This window comes from Paroedura picta, chromosome 7, assembly GCF_049243985.1.
Source record: "Paroedura picta isolate Pp20150507F chromosome 7, Ppicta_v3.0, whole genome shotgun sequence".
Classification (NCBI taxonomy): Eukaryota; Metazoa; Chordata; class Lepidosauria; order Squamata; family Gekkonidae; genus Paroedura; species Paroedura picta.
The window spans coordinates 20393631-20409130 of NC_135375.1; the positions used below are offsets into that span (position 1 = coordinate 20393631).

Sequence of the window (15500 nt, forward strand, 5' to 3'; positions counted from 1 at the left end):
TTTTCCAGAGGTCTCACGGCGGCTCACAATAAAATATAAAATCGCTGTAAAATCATACAAAACCCCATAAATACCCATTATTACAATTTGATGATTCTAGTTTCTAGCCCATGAGTCTAGCGCAAGGCATTTGGATCATTTAGGACCCGCTGGGGGGAAAGTACATGGCTGGAATTCATCTGGAATTCATCTTAAGTGCAGAGAAGGCTGGATAGCGCCATTTCTTTTTTCAAAAAAAAAATCTGTATGTTTCAGATTCCTAGAAAAGGTTGTATTCAGATGATAATGTGTGATCCAGTGAAAGATCGAACTTGTTGACTTCAGTGGGAGCGTTGAGTGCGTACTTGGATTTCATCCTTTAAAATTAAAATATGCTTTAAAATATGGGTGGGATTGGGCTTCTGTTTCTTCTCCCTTGATGCAAACAGCTCTTTTCTCCTTTCATCGCATTATGTTCTAAAATTATTTCATTACAACAGCTACAACGCCCTGACGTTTTACGCTCAAACAAATGAGCGCAAAATCCAACCCATGTTCTACAGTTTTAGTAGCAACCTAATCCAATATTATATCAAAAATTAACAGAGCGATCCAAAGCAGCTCTACATCTCTACATCTGTGTTCAATGAAGTCAATAGATTTAGAAGTAGGTAGATTAGCACAAGACGAGTGATTCTTAGTATGTTTAATTAGAGTCCTACTCACATCTATTCAATGGCGCTTACTCTCTGGAATACGTTCTTAGGGTTGCATTGTAGCTCCATCTAAAACCTGCAGAAACATGCTATATTTTTCTTGCAAATACATAATTCTGTTTTCCAGTCAAATAAAATGTCATCCATCGCTCATGGTTTTGAAGTTTGTAGTCTGATCCATATTCTCTCTCTCTCTCTCTCTCTCTCTCTCTTTCTCTCCTTTTAGGTTTTTTTGTTATCCTTGCTCTAGGAAAAAGAACTTTCCTTTTTTTATCCTGTGGAAATTGTAACATTGCAAATTTATAAAGGCCTATTCCCAAGATACAGATGACGAAGAGTAACGGAGAAGACCCAAGGGCTAGCAATAAGATGGAACGCTTCCAGCAAGGAGTTCGGAAACGTACCGTCATGGCAAAAAAGAGGGTCCAAAGTATCACCAAGGATGATGTTAAAAGTTACCTGATGAAGAATTTTTTCGTCATCTTCACTGTCATTGCGGTCATTGTGGGTGAGTAATTCAATCGAGACAATCTCGACAAACATCATGAGATCATTCACTGTTCCTCCCCGTTGAGAAGAACTTGTTGGCTTCAAGTTGTTTTTCTGACTACTCCAGGCTGGGAGAAAGTTTATTATTATTATTATTATTCATAGTATGGTTTTCATTCTTGCTAAAACCCATTGAATGTAAGTCAGGAGCATTCAAAAGAAGTGAATCAGAAGGAAACTTGAAACATCATTTTATAGACACCTTTAAAAAAATCTTAAATCAGATGCCCGTTTTGTCAGATCACGTGGTGTACTGGCCTCTAATCTGGAGAGCCAGGTTTGATTCCTCACTCCTCCACATGCTACCAGCTTGATGACCTTGAGCCAATCATAGTCTTGTTAGAGCTGTTCTCACAGAGCAGTTTTTCCAGAGCTCCCTCGGCCCCTCCTACCTCACAGGGTGTCTGATGAGGGGAGAGGAAGGGAAAGTGATTGCAAGCTGCTTTGAGACTCCTTTGGGTAGTGAAAAGCAGGGTATAAAAAACAATTCTTTTTCTTCTTCAAAACAATTGAGACTCTGGAAGAAAATCAGCTGCAATCTCAATACAGATCCACTGAGTTCCCCAAGAGGGTCCATTCCATTTTAAGCAACCTACAAATTCTAGAAGGATCTAGATGCCCAGTGATTGTTCCAAAGAAATGAACACGCACATCCTAAACAGTGGTCTTCTTCCCATTGTCAAAGAAGTGCAACCCATGTACATCCAAGGTCTCTCTAGCACTTGTGCTGATCATGAAAGTCAGTAGCCGATGGGAACTCTACCTGTTCCAGGAACACAGAAAGCAGCCCGATGAAGTATTGTTTGCAAAGCAGATTAGGCCAATGTTTGCAGACGTTTTAGAAAGAAATTAAACGGGTCTAAGGATTTTTTTTTTTCGTGCTGTACTTATGATAACCCAAAGAGAATACTTAAGAACTCTTCTTCTTATTAACTCTAAATAAGTAGTGGTAGATCTGAAAAACTGTCCAGGTAGATGCACACACCAAGTATCTTTTGAATTTGCTTCATTTTCTTTGAAACCAGAGAAAGTTGACGAGATAATCTGGTAGTCTACTGTTTAGGATCAAAGAGTTTATATTCCTAGTGGTCCTGCAGGGCAGGACCACTAGGAATATAAACTCTTTGATCCTAAACAGTAGACTACCAGATTATCTCGTCTACCAGATCCTCTTTGATCCTAAACAGTAGACTACCAGATTATCTCGTCTACCAGATCCTCTTTGATCCTAAACAGTAGACTACCAGATTATCTCGCCAACTTTCTCTGGTTTCAAAGAAAATATTTTGAGAAGAAGAAAAGTTTTAATCCAAGTGGCTGGGGGGGGGGGGTGACCTAGAACTAGGCTTCCCGCAAACAGACCCATACTCTTATTTTGAAGTGTTTGGAGTTTTGGGGGGATTATTAAAAGTAGTTTGGCTCACGAGGACCAAAGGGACAGATGCGGTTTGCTCACAAAATCTCTATAGGAATCACACACACAGGTCAAAGTTATTTTTGTGATGGAATTTTGAAGGAAGGGTGCCTGTTTCAGTGAGATGAGGAGCGAATTCAGACGTCTGGCCCAAAATATATTCCAACCACTTTCGTGGACACAACGTGATGTGAAATACTCATACGTACACTACTGACACTCATTTATTTGATTTATTTTTTCTTTCTATTTTTATTCTATTAAATCTCTATACCGCCCTCCCTTGTGGCTCAGGGGCAGTTTACAATATAAACTCCATGAAGAGCTGAGGCCCCTGACGGAGTTTTCACAGTTCCGCAAGGGCTGCAAGACGAAGCTCTTCCGCCGGGCATTGGGTTGAGGCCGGGCTGAGAAAAATCGGGTCCTTCGTTGTGAGGCACTGGATATCTAGGCAGGGGTACCTCTCCCAAGGGCAGTGGGTGTGTTGTTATCGGGCATGGGTGGGTGGTGGATTAGATAGGGTTTTGTCTGGGTTTTGTGGAATTTTATTGTAAACCCCCACAAGCCAGCTGGGTCCGGGAGTGGCGGTCAACAAGTCTAAATCTAAATAAAATTAAAATACAAGGTATGAAACTTGCAACTTGTAACATTTTTAGTCCTTCAACTGTTAACATATAACCGTATAAAGCAGGGGTAGTCAAACTGCGGCCCTCCAGATGTCCGTGGACTACAATTCCCATGAACCCTTGCCAGCAGATGCTGGCGTCCACTGGCAGGGGCTTGTGGGAATTGCAGTCCATGGGTTGTAGTCCTTGTGTTGTATCAGATGGCATATCTATTGGGGGTGGGTTCCAGGGGTCCCCAGTCGATGGCATTGGCTCATTGGCCTCAGCTGAAAGCTTGGCGGAAGAGCAGACTTTTGCAGGCCCCGTGGAATGGTTGAGGCTAGGGCGGGGCCCACCATTCAATCTGAGATCCCCCATGTCCTTCTCTCCATCTGACAATAAACAGATCTGTCTCCCCACTCTCACCAGTAAGACAGTCAGAAAGCTGGCCCTGGTTGGTTGGTGACTTTAGTTTTTTTCGCTGGCTGTCTTGTCACCTTTAGTAATTGTAATTATGGTTTTTTATGGGGTTTGTGTTTTTATTCTTTTGTTATGTGAACCGCCATGTGCCCAATCGGGAACAGTGGTATATAAATTTAATTTTAAAAATGAATAAATAAATTGTGGGACACGAGAGAGCCCATGTCTGTGTGCAGGTCCTGTTCATTTCAACAGGGCTCCTAAATTTCTGATTTCCATGCTTTTATTGATTTCCAGGAGCAGATTTGACTCTCTGGGACATGCTCTCATCTTTGGAGAGAAGTGTGGACATGCCAATGTGATCTTTTAGAAGTGTCAGTATCTAAGACATAACTCCCAAAATACAACTATACTCTTTGGCAGAGCGACCGTTTATTGCTTTTTAAGAAGTTGAACAATCTGAACAAACATTTAATCTCTTGATTCCCTTGAAAACCTCAGAGTGGGTTTTCAGGTTGCATATCGCCACAGTGCTGAGCTGCCAAGATCCACTTGGATTAGTCATAATGATTCATTAGAGAGCCAGATTGGTGTAGTAGTTAGGAATGCGGACTTCTAATCTGGCATGCCAGGTTCGATTCTGTGCTCCCCCACATGCAACCAGCTGGGTGACCTTGGGCTTGCCACGGCACTGATAAAACTGTTCTGACCGAGCAGTGATATCAGGGCTCTCTCAGCCTCACCCACCCCACAGGGTGTCTGTTGTGGGGAGAGGAAAGGGAAGGCGACTGTAAGCCGCTTTGAGCCTCCTTCAAGTAGGGAAAAGCAGCATATAAGAACCAACTCTTCTTCTTCAAATAGATGATATCTAGATACAAGCAAGAAATAATCTTAGAATAGAGTTTATGAAACTATTCAGTCAAAAGATTGATTGCTTTGTGAAACTCATGCATCAGAAATCTACAAGTTCTTGTAGGAAGGATGAGATGTAATGTCAGTTGAAGCGCTTGCTCATTCAACAGCAGACTAGAAGGACTGGTGGAGGTATCTTCCTGGGATATTACAACAATAAATATCATTGAAAGAAAATGCTTCCCCACTTTTTTCCATAATGGTCATTGGGATGATTTCTGACAGTCTTCCAGCTGCTTGTGTCTGCAAAAATATTATTCATGTGAGCACTCTGCTTGAATGAGCTGGGGAAGGTTAGAGCCAAAGATGGACATGAGATTGCAGCTTTGATTCAGTGAACTTGGAGGGAGGGACCCACAGTTTGACCTTTCACAGCTCCTGAAAGGGAATGGGGAATCTCGCTTAACTTTTCTGCTGCCAAATTACACCATTCCCGAGAGCAGAGCCACAGCATAAGCTGTTTCTTGTGGAAGTGTTTCCCCATCATGGCTTCCACTTCTGTGTTTGTTGGAGAAGGTGTCATAGAGATTGCTTCTCTTCCCTCCATAGTGTTTGGCCATTGTAAATATGAAACCTAGCATGCAAAATCCAGTTCCAGTGAAGCAGTGAATTCTATAAAATGTGTCTATTACAAAGGATGAAATTTGGGAAGCTGAGTTCATGTAGCACCTACCTTCCAGAGCTTCCAGAAATGAAATTATGTCAGTACTAGGGGCCAAGCCTGTTGCATTTGGGAATACAATGGGTGCTAGATGGGGGGAGGGGGAGTGGAAGAACTCTGTGGATGGCCTCCCCCTCCCCCCAGGACCTGGAAAGGCTGCAGGTTGGAGGCCCCTGAGGGAACTCACCAGCGGGGGGGGGGGGAGTTCTCACGCAGCAGGGATCTGCAGCCTCTGAGCCTTGGAAGGGAATGGAATGAGGAGGAGGTGGTCAGGGGTGGGGGACAGAAGGCGATTGGCTAGTCGCTGGACAGACAGGCAAGCCAGTTGGAGGAAGAGGCACTCAGGGACGGGACAGTGGGTGTTAACCGCTGTGTGGCACTTAAACCATGAGACACGCTTCTCCTCCAAGGCTCATTCCTTGCCAAAGAAAGTGCTGCTTTAAAATGCCTTTTTTCACATTTGCTGATTGGAGCAAGGTGTAGAGTCTCCTGCAGCTCAAATGCACGACTTCTCTCCTCAAACCTTCAGTAAAGATGCTGTTAGCTTCACCATTTGTACACTTGTTGCATATCTACCACTGTCCAGTGGGGGAGGGGGATGATATAAATTATAGTCCATTCAGGTACACCAGGTCTTGAAACAATTATCTGAAAGCTATTAAGTATCTGAAAACACTTCTAACTGTATACATGCTATGTGCTATTTTGGAATTAGGATATTGCATGCATTTTAAACAGTGATGACTACTGCTACAAGTGGTGGTAAATTGTGGTATAGTGGTTAAGAGTGCTTCTCTGTCCTGTTTCAACCACTGCTTTCTCCTCCTCTGGACGGGGCCCATGGCCTTTTCCCTCCTGCCTTAATGGAGTTGGCTGCAAGCTAGGAAACCAGCCACCTCCATTGCTCCCCCTCCCCTCCTTCTGAGCATGAGTTCTCTCGCGGTATCTGTACCTGGGAGGGGGTGGAGCCTGCATGTCTACTCCTGCTTTAAACACCAGCTCCTTAGGCACCTGATTCCACTGCTGAACCATTCAGACTGTGAATTCCCCCCCCCCCTTGATGTCTAGACCGTACTGCTCTACACGTAGTTCAAACCCATTACTGCAGGCCCTTTTTCAACCATGCTGGGTGAAAGTTTCCATCCTATTTCTGTGGTATAATCAGGGGCCTTTAAAAAGGCATGGGGAAAAAAATCTTTTGCATGTTCATTAGAGATAACTAAGATGATATCTTCAAAATGACCATGCAAGGATGTTTCTGCAATATGGTTAAGGTATTCTCTCTCTCGCTCTCTCTCTCTCTCTGCCTGCCTGTCTGCCTGTCTTTCTTCCCCATCCGTCCGTCCGTCCGTCCATCCATCCATCCATCCATCCATCCATCCATCCATCCATCCATCCTCTTTCAGGATCATGCTAGAAACGGCTTTCATTGATATGACTGAGCTAGAAGTTTTTGTGGATTTATTTGCAAGACTGACATTTATTTTGGCTAACATAACACTTGGGTAGAGCAGATCACGATACACACCTTATATTAACTCATGCCAGCTAGCCCTGTATTTTCTATTCTAACTAGAAGCAGCTTTTCCTTTGAACCCGGTTCCTCATCATCTCTTTTAACTGAAACATCAGCGATTGTATACAAAATTTTAACCATGTGCTATATTTTAACTGTTTGCTCTTTCAGGGATAATTGTTTGGGGTTTTCTTGCCATCAAGTTGCAGCTGGCTAATAGCAAGCCCTGGGTGTGGTTTTCAAGGCAAGAGACAGAGGTGATTTGTCATTGCTGGTCTCTTTGTAGAGACCCTGGAATTCCTTACTGGTCTCCCATCTAAACACTAACCATGGCTGACCCTGCTTAGCTTCTGAGATCTGACAGGATCAGGCTGGCCTGGGCTATCCAGGTCAGGGTAGTAATATTTTACCAACAGAAAAATAGCAGACTTGCTGGTTTGGATGTTCTTTAGGTTTTCATGCTTTTGATACTTTGCTTTATTCAGATAACCATATTAGCAATCTCCTCGAGATTTACAGAGACTAACTGGCTACGAATTATTGGCTTGTTCTACCTTGCTCACCATTCCTAGAAATATTAGCCATGCTAGCCAACCTCCGCATTTTACATAACCGAGGGAGGCATTGCAGAGTTTCTTTTTGCTTGTTCAGAATAGAGAAGACCTGAATTTGGAGCTAAGCTACACTGTGCTTTGGTTGATTCATATGCTTGGATTTACACATGGTTTAAATCCTGCTACCTTTCCTACAGCTTCTCTCCCTGCTATATGACTCTCCTTTTCCCTCCCGCCGTTCCTTCAATAACCATCGACAAATTAGTTACATACACTTTGTGGCAAACCATAGGCGATAGGCCAAGTCAACAGCACCTGGTATTCCTTGGGCAGCCTCCCATCCAAACACCAACCCTGCTTAGTTTCTGAGATCTACTGAGTGTATTCAGGGTATTCAGATCTACTGAGTGTATTCAGCCTTGTCTCAGAAGCCATTGTAATTGAACCAGTAATGTATGTTTTGTGTTTGCCCTGCAGTGTAAAATTGCAGACCTTTATCTCCAGTTCACAGTCCTGGGCAGAGTCTGCACTTACTTTGTTTATTCCATTGTCAATCCTGTTGAATCCAGATCGCTTTGAACTCGGGTCTTCCTCCCCCCCCCATTGAAACAGGAAAGTGTTCTGCATGTGGTTAGGGTAGTTCAGAAGGGGTGGGGGAGCCAAGCCTCTTTCTTTCTTTTCTTGAAGGGGGGGGGGGACAGGAGCCAAGCAGGGAGCCTCTTTCTTTACTTGGAAGGAGGGGGAAAGGATCGAAAAAGGCAGAGAAGGGAGAAAAAATCCAGGACGACAGAATTTGAGAGAAATTAGGGGGTTCTACTTTAAGGCAAGCTTGTCACATGAGCAGGTGTGGCCTATCAGAGGTTCTCTACCACGGAGCTTGCTTTCCCAATCCGGATTTGAAAAATATTGAGGATTAAAAGCACTCTAAGATATCGCACAATAAACGTAAAATCGCATTCTGTGTAGAGGGCAGGGACTGAATCGACCTGGGATTGGAATAAAAGCTCCGTGCAGTTTGCACCCAGGTTTGCCATGCAAATGGTCTGCTTAGCAGTACCTCCGAACCAAGAAGTCAGGGTCGTCTCAATGAAAATGACCTGCATGACAAAGGAAAGGAAGTATTTCTTCAAACAGAGTAATGACTTGTAAAAGGATGTCATGCTGCTTTCTAAAACAGACTGTGGGTTAGACCAGGGTTTCATAAAACCCTGGAGTTTCTTGACAGCCCTGGAAGGGGTTCTCAAATGTGTGGGAGTTAATTTTATATACATATTTAAGAGTTGTTAAATGTCTATTGGGAATGGTAGAGGACAGGAAGGCCTGGAGGATCATTGTCCATGAGGTCGCGATGGGTTGGACACGACTTCGCACCTAACAACAACAAATGTTTATTGGGTAATATGACCATATATGGTCATGTTGACCTGGGCGCCCCCCCCCCACCTCTCCAATGACTGACGATGGGCATGGAGGGGATAGGAAGGGGAGGGGCCTCAGGTGGGTGTGTACACAGCTATGCATCCCAACCACATTCTGCATGATTGCACCACTTCTGGGGTTTCTCAAATCCAGAAGAATGTTTCAGGGGTTTCTCAACAGTAAAACAGCCGAGAAAGCCTGGATTAAACAAATTCATGTCAAACAAGTCTTTCAGGGTCTTTTATATCCATGATCAGTGTAACTTATATGTACTGCATCTCTGGCCCCTAGAAGTTGGAAACGAACAATAGCACGAAGTTATCGTAATCCTCTGCATGTCATTTTTCCTGGGAGGCCATTCTTAGAGGCAGCTTGCTGGGTTGAGCAATTCTTACATTCTTATACACTCCATTAACTTTCTGTTGAGCCATGAAAAAACTTCTGAATGCCCTAATTAGGATGACGTAGAACAGGGGTAGTCAAACTTTAGCTCTCCAGATGTCCATGGACTACAATTCCCAGGAGCCCCTGCCAGCGAATGCTGGCAGGGGCTCGTGGGAATTGTAGTCCATGGACATCTGGAGGGCCGCAGTTTGACTACCCCTGACGTAGAATCACTGTCATTACGGGTGGTTCTTATAAAGATCCGGTTCTGACTTCTTGATGCATTATTAGCACAGCTCCAAGCAGAATTATACCCTTCTGACTCAATAGGTGTAGAGGAGTGTCATTTTGTTTAGGATTGCGATCTGTTTATGGCTGTAGTCTTAAAAACATTTTTCTGGTAATAACCCCCCCCCTTTTCAAACAAGGGATTTCTGAATATGTGGCAGAATGACATAACCAAGAGCATGCAATAGATTTCTCATAGTCAATTGAATGTTACAGATTACAGGCTTAAACTGTGTTAGCATTTGTGTTCCTTACGGGTGGAATAGAAATTTAATAATCTAAGTGGATGGGAGAGATATTTTATTCAACTGTTGGGGCCTCAGTTCTCCACTTCTTAATAGGTGATCTTCAGCTGATCACGGAATCCTGTTTGAGTTTTTGTTCCATGTTTCTGTTCCCGTTTAACTTGGATTGGAAGCACTGTTAGTTTTTACTTAGGAAAACATTTCACTGACCCTTCTTTGCACAGAGGTCATCATTTCGGATGACGTATAAAACTGGATTCTCACATTAAGTCTGCAATGTTTTCTGGAAAACCTCTTGAATTCTTTTTCCTTTCCCCCGTCACCTCTTTATACTCTGGATTCAATAAAAATTCAGGAAATCAAGAAGGTTAATGACTAAAATAGAGAGACCATTGTCTAACCGTGTCGTGTCTAGTATAAACTGTGTGAGCTTTAATAAGTTGAATCAAGATTAAAGATTAATCTTTAATTGGTTTAAAAATGCAGTTCATTAAAACATTAAATGGGAGTTAAGGGTATACATATTACTTTTTAAAGGTATTTGGAGCCTGGTATGTTATGTAATATGAAAAAAGGAAATATTTAAAATAGCCTTTCCATGTTGAAAATTATCTGCACATCCCTCAGTAACTCATAAAAGAAATTTATATGTAGGACGATCCGATAGGCAGCTTTTTGTTGAAATATGCAAGATCTGTAGTGTGCATAATTATGAAGAATACCCTACAGGGGACATCGGAGATGAGTATTTAGCATAGTTAGATTAGGAACATCCTGCTATTTCTCCTATGTCCTGATTGGTTCATTTGGAGACTTCCTGCTCCTTTGACTGTACTTCCTCCTTTTTTTGCCTCCAGAACAGACAGAATGAATGCAGAACAACAGCTAGACAATTAGGCTGCTGAGGCTCTCTCTTCTTTACAAAACTATTTGTCTTTTCAATAATTTTTTTTATTCTTTAAGCAGCCAGTGCTTTGTTCCTCCTTTGCGTATTTAAACATTTTAAATAAATTGAAAAGTAGTAGTATACTTCTAAAATGTTGCCTATAGCCCAGGCAAAATCAAAATCTGTTATTTCAGTAGAACTTTCATGAGCCAGCTATTCCCCCCACCCCCAAATCTGTCAATCTCTAAAGTGCTACTGGATTAGAGTTGCCAGATCTGGGTTGGAAAATCCCTGTAGACTTTGGGGGCGGAGCCAGAAGTGGGCGGAATATGGGGCAGGAACGGACCTCAGTGGAGTGTAATGCTATGGAGGCCACCCTCCAAAGCAGCCATTTTCTTTAGTCTGGAGATGAGCTATAATTCCAGAAGATCCTCAAGTCCCACCTAGGAACTGGCATCCATATAACTGGACTCAAATACGGGAGGAAATGGATCTTCAGATACTTTTTAATGGATGTGGCTAGGGAAAGATAGGGGAGGAAGCATTTGAAGGTAGCTTTAGCATCTCTTCTTACAATTGATTCAGTTTGCCAGGGACAAGCCTGGTTTTCCATTATTTATTTATTCCTTAAATTAGATGTCCCTGGTAGAGCCAGTTTGGTGTAGTGGTTAGGAGTGCGGACTTCTAATCTGGCATGCCGAGTTCGATTCTGCGCTCCCCCACATGCAGCCAGCTTGGTGACCTTGGGCTCCCCACAGCACTGAGAAAACTGTTCTGACCGGGCAATGATATCAGGGCTCTCTCAGCCTCACCCACCCCACAGGGTGTCTGTTATGGGGAGAGGAATGGGAAGGCGACTGTAAGCCGCGCTGAGACTCCTTCGGGTAGGGAAAAGCGGCATATAAGAACCAACTCTTCTTCTTCTAGATCACTAACGGTATATCATTCCTATTTATGTAATTATTTTAAAATGTTATTAATGAGCACTGATGTGCTAGAAATCAGCACTCTTGCCTATATTATTGGTACCGTTCAGAACAAATTTACACCTTTCAAAATCCACTGAAGTCAACGGGCTTAGAAGGATAAACTCTTCTTAGGGTGGCAACTGCATTTCTGGTGGGTGGAGGTAACTTGCATTCGCATGGCGTTGCAGGCATGTGAGCACAAATCACCAGCCACGTGGGCAGTCAATGGTGCTGAAGATGCTTGACTTGAGTTATGACCACCCTGTAATAATGCAACCATATCAATTGTGGGATTAAACATTTGTGATGGTTTTTCAAACAGAAACTTTGATAATCAGCTTATTCACACACCCTGCTTTAGAAGCCTATGGATGAAAATTAATACTGGCAATTATCTTTGGTATGCAGATAAAATACAAAAGAGCTCCAGACTTAGCTTCTGGGCTTACGCCTCCAGTTGGGCTAAGGGAAAGATGCCAAGATTCTGGAACTACCCATTCAAAAACAGATGCCTTTGTCGTAGGAAGGCAACATTTTGAGATTGGCCTGAACTCCCACAGTACCCATTGAGAAACATACATCCCTTCAAGGCTTGTAATCTCCAGACATCATTGGAAAGATTACTGAGAACTTTGGGTTCCTTCACAGTTATCCATGCATCCCACCAATATCTTCTTTTCTCAAAAGAGAGAGGAAAACAAGGAGAAAGGGATGAATGTGGACAAGTGAAGGAATCAGCAATTGTCAATAGAATTAGTGGCAGAGGTTCATATATCCACACTTGGCCCATGGGCTGCTGGTTGTGTTCCTCTTGGATCTGTTCTGAGAAGAGCTGAAGTGATGAGCATTAGAAGTTCTCCAGTTAGTAGGACCTCTGTTTCTCTGTTTGTCTTACCTTCCCTTGAATCTCAATCCAATTCCCAGGCAGGCGGGGACACATGGATAGGTGGGCAAGTAGGGGGTCCCACTAGTGGACATAGCAGGGCCCTGGACACTCTCAGGTTGGGGCACGTGGGTGGGTGGGCAGGCAAGAAGGAGGGGCTAGTCATGGGCATAGGGAGTCCCTGAATACGATCTGCCTGGGATGCCCTAAAACAGGCACCTCCCTTGCTATGATCATCTCCATCTTCAAGCCATTGCTCAAGTCCATGGTTGGGATAATCTTGCCTTTTAGAAAAGTGGTCCTTTGCAGACTTCTTTTGAAGCAACTCCTTGAAATTCCGCATCCTGGCAGCTGGCTTGCCATCTCATAGCCATTTTTGCTGATCTGGATCTTGTTTCACTGCACTTGAGTAGAGATACTTAAGCATCATGTGAAGTTAACATGGCATACTTTTTACAACGATACGTACTAAATAGAAGTCAAAACCCAGACAGACACCAACTTGTATAACTAACCACCAAAAGAAACAAATCATGAAATTGGCTCTTGAGTTGTACACTGTTTTGGATTATTCTGTTTCTTGAATGTGTTTCTTGAACAAAACTAAGAATGTCGGTCCATTTCTGGTGCAGCCAAAATACTTCAAAGAAGTTAAAGGTAAAGGTATCCCCTGTGCAAGCACCGAGTCATGTCTGACCTTTGGGGTGACACCCTCCAATGTGTTTTCATGGCAGACTCAATACGGGGTGGTTTGCCAGTGCCTTCCCCAGTCATTACCGTTTACCTCCCCAGCAAGCTGGGTACTCATTTTATCGACCTCGGAAGGATGAAAGGCTGAGTCAACCTTGAGCCAGCTGCTGGGATCGAACTCCCAGCCTCGTGGGCAGAGCTTTCAGACAGCATGTATGCTGCCTTACAACTCTGCACCACAACTTCAAAGAAGTTAAGGAGGAATATTTGAGGATGGAAGGGGAGAATCATTAAAGCACTAAACACGATTAAAATTCTCTGTTGACGCATTGTGTACATGCGCCCAAACATAAAAACGTATGAAATGGGTCTGTTTCATTTAAAAACTGCCGTTTCCCTTGAGTGAATAGCACTTCAGGAAAAGAAATAGGCCTGTGGAATTAATTTATAATTTGAAAACATGTGCTTTCCCCCATCCTTTTCACACATGCTTGATTGTCTCCTCTCCCCCCCCCCTCTTCTACCCATGTGAAAGGTCAAGGGAAAACCTGTATAACAGCTTGGGGGGATTTCTTTTGAGGCTTTGTTTGGTTTAAGAGCTCATAAATGATTTGGAAATGTGAAACCCTTGCTGAGGAGAGCTTGCCCCAGATGCAGCCACTCCACATCTGATGCTGCAGAGGGTACTTCTTGTGTTTCTATCAAGCCCCCTGGATTCCCCATGAAATATAGCCGAGCCAGTTGCACCGTGTGTCTTGGCCAGAGTTTGGGCTTCAGTTTTGGCCAGATTTGCCTCTGGATGAGGGAAATCGCCAAAATTTTGGATTTATGTATTGGGGTTTTATATTGTGAGCCGCCGCAAGCCCTTGTGGGAGCGGTGGGATAGAAATGTAATAAATAAATTACTGTTATATTGCTTGTTATGGGGCTGTTTTAATTCTTATGGTGGTTTTGATGCCTGTGTACTATTTTAAACTGTTGTAAGCTGCCATAGGCTGGCGATGCTGGGAATAGCAGGGTAAAAATTGAAAGAATAAATAAATATAAATAAATCCTCAGTCGCCCAAATCATCAATGAGCTACTTGTAAGAAAACAACTGCAGTTGTTCCTCTAATCCAGGGGTAGTCAAACTGCGGCCCTCCAGATGTCCATGGACTACAATTCCCAGGAGCCCCTGCCAGCATTCGCTGGCAGGGGCTCCTGGGAATTGTAGGCCATGGACATCTGGAGGGCCGCAGTTTGACTACCCCTGCTCTAATCCTTCGATGCATTCCCCTTATGAGGGGCAATACTGGTGAGAAATGTAAGTTTCTTCCATGCCTGGTTGTTATACTCTACGGCAGGGGTAGTCAACCTGTGGTCCTCCAGATGTTCATGGGCTACAATTCCAATGAGCCCCTGCCAGCATTTGCTGGCAGGGGGCTCATGGGAATTGTAGTCCATGAACTTCTGGAGGACCACAGGTTGACTACCCCTGCTCTACAGTGGTCCCTGCTTGGAGGAAAACACGACTGAATGCAACATAGACAGATCCGCGAGGGCATTCCAAGTTGGTGTACGCAGCCACCCAGCTTGGGCAGCCAGGCTGGTGTACAAAATGTCAAGTTCTGCTTACAAGTCCAACGACTCACTCCCCAGGAGAAGGGAACTGCTACAGACAGACAAAGGGAAACATCCCTGCTATGCAGCAGGGCAGGTCAGAAGTGCAGTGACCTTTGTCGACTGGGTATTCAAGGGGAAACACAAGGAGCCACAAGCAAAGGAAGGCTTGTGTGGAAGTCTCTCAGGAACAAGAAACTCTGTCCGAATTAACTTAGAGTGTATCTGTTTCAGATGAAAGCCGTTTGTTTCCTCTTTCCAGACATCCCTATTACTTTTCCTGCGGGTGGAGTGGGAAACGGGATTTCTAACCAAATGTTTCCGTCTGGCACAGAAAATGCCAGGGATCGCGGATTTGTTTCGAACGTGGGTATAATTCTGCCTTGCCCTAAAGCTGACGATTGCTCCTTTTGTTCAGTGCTCTCTGCTCAGGACTATCTTGCCTCCACTCAGATGGTCCAGGCTAACCTGGGCCCATTCCGCACACATTAGTTAACACACTTTCAATGCACTTTAGAAGCAGATTTTCCTGTTCTGCACAAGAAAGTCCAGCTGCAAAAGTACACTGAAAGTGCATTATCCTACACATGCGGAATGATCTCAAGGTCTCAGAAGCTTTTATAAGATCAGAAGAGCAGGGTAGATGAGAATGATACTTAACAAGGGGCAGGGGAGAATTGAGGACAAAAGGGAGTAGCTTTGTTTCCCCCTTTTAATTCTGTTCTTCTTTTTAGTTACTATCAAGCCATTAGAACAACATTATGCTCAATAGTCATTATTTCATTACAAGTTTTTCATAACATTTTAATTT

The 15500-nt window shown here is 43.6% G+C and overlaps 1 protein-coding gene across 2 annotated transcripts in view; it reads left to right on the forward strand.

Annotated features, from left to right (window-relative positions):
- SLC1A3 (solute carrier family 1 member 3) overlaps positions 1–15500 on the forward strand; it is a 56753-nt gene that overhangs the window by 1406 nt on the left and 39847 nt on the right. For both annotated transcript variants that reach the window (XR_013233014.1, XM_077346986.1), the window contains exon 2: positions 922–1203. Coding sequence is in view for 1 of the 2 variants with exons in the window: in XM_077346986.1 (XP_077203101.1) it covers positions 1023–1203 (181 nt within the window). In the remaining variant the exon portion in view is untranslated. The remainder of the gene's footprint in view (positions 1–921; positions 1204–15500) is intronic.